Here is a 3497-nt window from a genome sequence, read left to right on the forward strand (position 1 = left end):
TTGTCCAAGTTTGGGGTATTGGTTTTAGAACATTCATGTATTTTATTGATATATTTATTATTTGCATTCTCAAGTAAAGAAAAATAATGAAAGTTTGAGTATTCTTTTTTTACATATTTATAATATATAGCGGAGGTCAAAAACCCCCACAAATTGGCTAAAAAATCCCCGCAAATCAGCCGCATTTTTTGTAGTGAAAGTAGGCCTAAGAAAGCGCTTTTCTGGAAAAAGTGCTGCTATAAGGGGGTGCTACGAGAGCTCTTTTCTGGAAAAAACGCTGCTATAGAGGAGGCTACGAGAGCGCTTTTGGCGTACCCAAAAGCGCTGTCTGTACCTACGGCAGCGCTGGCTATGGCAGCGCTTTTAAGCGCTCTAATAGCCCAAAAAAAGCGCTATAAAAGCTACTGTTTGGCATAGTGATTACAAGCCAATTTAGGGTACAAGTTAACTTAAATAATTGGACATAACAAACAGGCCCAATTCGAAATACTAACAACCATAGCATTTTGACCCCCACATACTAGAAGACACTTCGACTACAGTATGTAGGTCTTCCACACCAACATGTGAAGAACCTTCAACTGCATGCTAACCTCTGTCGAACCCGAAGCTACTCTTCGACCCTTATTTGGTTAGGGAGTCTGCACGGATTTGACAAATTTAAATACTGTTATTTCCATTAGTGTCACGGCCACAACACGAACGATTGCATCCAACTAAAGGAATGAAGACATGCTCCCTTACAAAACCAGACCTAGAGAACAATTTACGAAGATCCAACTCTTGAACTTTATAACGGAAGTTCGTAAAGAAAATTGACGCCAACTAATTAACATAGTTTGGCCGAACAAAGCTCGACAACCTATTACGAGCATCCATGCAAGACGTTTATTAAACCAGCCGAAATTTTGCGTGACGGCAACCCAAACTTCTAGCCAACCAAAGAAGCCTCTAGTCAACCATAGAAACAACCAATGCAAAATATCTCCTAGCAAAGATAAGTTTAAATGTATAATTTTTTTAATGATTTAAGTTTAAAATTGTTTAATGGAAATGAAATATTTGAATGAAATAAAAGGATATTAAATTATAACGTGTTGATCACAATTCCTTATAGAATGTGGGATTAAGTGGAGCTGCTTTATTTATATTTAAATTAACAAGGTAACAAAGAGGATTGTTATATTTTACAAAGAAGAGAATACAAACAAATGATAAACATGTAATATATCCTAAAATACAATTTAGCAAAGTATCACATTTTCTTTCTGGCAAAGAGAACCTGCTTGAATATATATCATGTTATCTATTGAAAATATTTAACACAATAGAATCCAGTTTGTGCACCTTAAAAAATATTTCTACCATTTATTTTAGGAGAGTAGAATTTATGCACCTTAAAATCTGCATAATATTTAGAAGTCAACTAGATTAGCACAATCCAGCTAATAACATTGCATATAATCAGAATTTTATATCAAAACATCATATAGGAATGGATGTCCACAATGTACTGTTGTAACCAATCAGGAACATGTCCTCAACACCCTAAAAAATAATGCAAAATACATATTTTCTTCATGTATAAATATGTAATACATTTCATAAAATAAGTACAGATAAAAAATATCTTTGAGAGTTCTACTAATTAATATAAACATGGCTGATATTAAACTTAGAATGTGTTTATTGATATGTCTTATGAGCATAATCTCAGCATCAAGTGTAATTCCTTCAGCAATTACTCATGTGACTTCTTTCATACCTGATCTTTCAAGTCAGATGAGCACAACTTTTTATGTTAACAAGTGTCCTGGTGCTCTGCTAATCATTAAGGAAGAAATAACCAGAGCGGTGTTGAATGATCGTCGATTGGGTGCATCCTTGCTCCGTCTTCATTTTCATGACTGCTTTGTTCAGGTAATTCTTCATATTTTTTTTTAATTTTGTGAAAACAGTTCTGATGTTGCTGCTTAATTTTTGAAGGGGTGTGATGCATCAATATTGTTAAAGGACACACCAAATTTCAAGGGAGAGCAAAATGCCCGTCCCAATGCCAATTCTCTAAGGGGTTACGAAATCATAGACAAAGTAAAGGCTATATTGGAGACACGGTGCCCTAATGTTGTTTCATGTGCAGATATCTTAGCTGTTGCAGCAAGAGATTCGGTTGTGGCTGTAAGTATTTTTTGGAAAGTTTATGCATATATTTGTTGTTATTAACTGTATATTGATGGATGAAAAATATATATGTATTTAGCTTGGTGGACCTATTTGGCCGGTTCGTGTGGGAAGAAAAGATTCAACAACTGCGAATTTGAATGCTGCAAATTCAGATTTACCTTCTCCATTTCTTGATATTAAGGGTCTTATTGATGCTTTCAAGAAAAAGGGTTTCTCACCTGAGGAAATGGTTGCTTTATCAGGTTCTCACACAATAGGCCAAGCAAAATGCGCACTCATTCGACCAAGGATTTACAGCGAAAGCAATGTTCAATCTCAATACAGAAGTTCATTGCAAAAAACATGTCCCAAAAGTGGTGGTGACAACAACTTATCTCCTTTAGATGCCACAACTCCAAACTTTTTTGACAATGCTTATTACCAAAATCTATTGAACCAAAAGGGTCTTCTGCATTCTGATCAACAACTTTATAAGGGTGGTTTTGGTCCCCTTGATTACAAAGTGTCGGCTTACGCCAGTAATCCATTACTCTTCAGATTAGATTTCGCTAACGCGATGGTTAAGATGGGAAATCTCAGTCCTTTAACAGGAAATCAGGGCCAGATCAGAAAATATTGCAGCATAGTGAATAAAGTTTATTGAGTTTGGCTCTCTATTACTATCAAAATCCTTGTTGACAACAGTTTTTTGTTTCCAAGTTTTCATTCAGTACCAATTCTTTTATCAAAATTTCAAAAGAAGCTCAACTTGAGGATTCTCTAAGATGTCAATCATCTTAGTAATTCTCTTGTCTATGCATGCTTTCGAGTTCTTATTCTTAAGTAATATGTTTTGGCCATGCTTTCGAGTTCTCTTGTATGTTTTGGGTATTTTTTGCTTGATGAATCTTCCTTGTATTGTTATTTTTGTTGACCCTTTGGGCACTTATGAGTTATGGCATTTTATATTTCAGTTCAATTCTTAATTTTCTTCTAGTTTTTTAAAGGCAGAACTGCAGAAGATAGTTTAGAAACAAGTAGAGTATAGCATATTAGTATCACTTAACTAGATCCATGATCACATTTAGATAATAATGAAGTTATCCCAACAAAAGGTTAATAAGGACATACTACAGCCAACTACTAAATACAAAGGTAATTATCATTATCATAGCTACAAGGAGCAGAAAATAATTAGTGATACTCCATCCTGTATATATTTATCTTCCTTAGTGACTACTGATCTGATGTGAACGTGAAGTAACTGATATCAAACTTGATTGTCGTGGTGAGATAGTGAGTTAGTTTCAGTATCTAGCTCGGGTGATGTTCTA

At 34.8% G+C, this 3497-nt stretch overlaps 1 protein-coding gene across 1 annotated transcript; it reads left to right on the plus strand.

The window, feature by feature from the left end:
- The first annotated feature begins 1640 nt into the window (after positions 1 to 1640).
- LOC131640113 (cationic peroxidase 1-like) lies at positions 1641 to 3131 on the plus strand. The gene is made up of 3 exons (XM_058910521.1): positions 1641 to 1920; positions 1987 to 2178; positions 2261 to 3131. Exons 1-3 carry the CDS (start codon positions 1660 to 1662, stop codon positions 2825 to 2827), a joined length of 1020 nt encoding a protein of 339 aa, XP_058766504.1. The 5' UTR covers positions 1641 to 1659; the 3' UTR covers positions 2828 to 3131.
- Positions 3132 to 3497: the final 366 nt, after the last annotated feature.

Source organism: Vicia villosa, unplaced genomic scaffold (assembly GCF_029867415.1).
Source record: "Vicia villosa cultivar HV-30 ecotype Madison, WI unplaced genomic scaffold, Vvil1.0 ctg.002936F_1_1, whole genome shotgun sequence".
Lineage (NCBI taxonomy): Eukaryota > Viridiplantae > Streptophyta > Magnoliopsida > Fabales > Fabaceae > Vicia > Vicia villosa.

Coding starts and splice junctions, on each gene's coding strand:
- LOC131640113 (XM_058910521.1), top strand. CDS start 1,660: ATGGCTGATATTAAACTTAGAATGTGTTTATTGATATGTCTTATGAGC. Junction 1,921..1,986: donor TTCATGACTGCTTTGTTCAG/GTAATTCTTCAT, acceptor TAATTTTTGAAG/GGGTGTGATGCATCAATATT. Junction 2,179..2,260: donor CAAGAGATTCGGTTGTGGCT/GTAAGTATTTTT, acceptor ATATGTATTTAG/CTTGGTGGACCTATTTGGCC.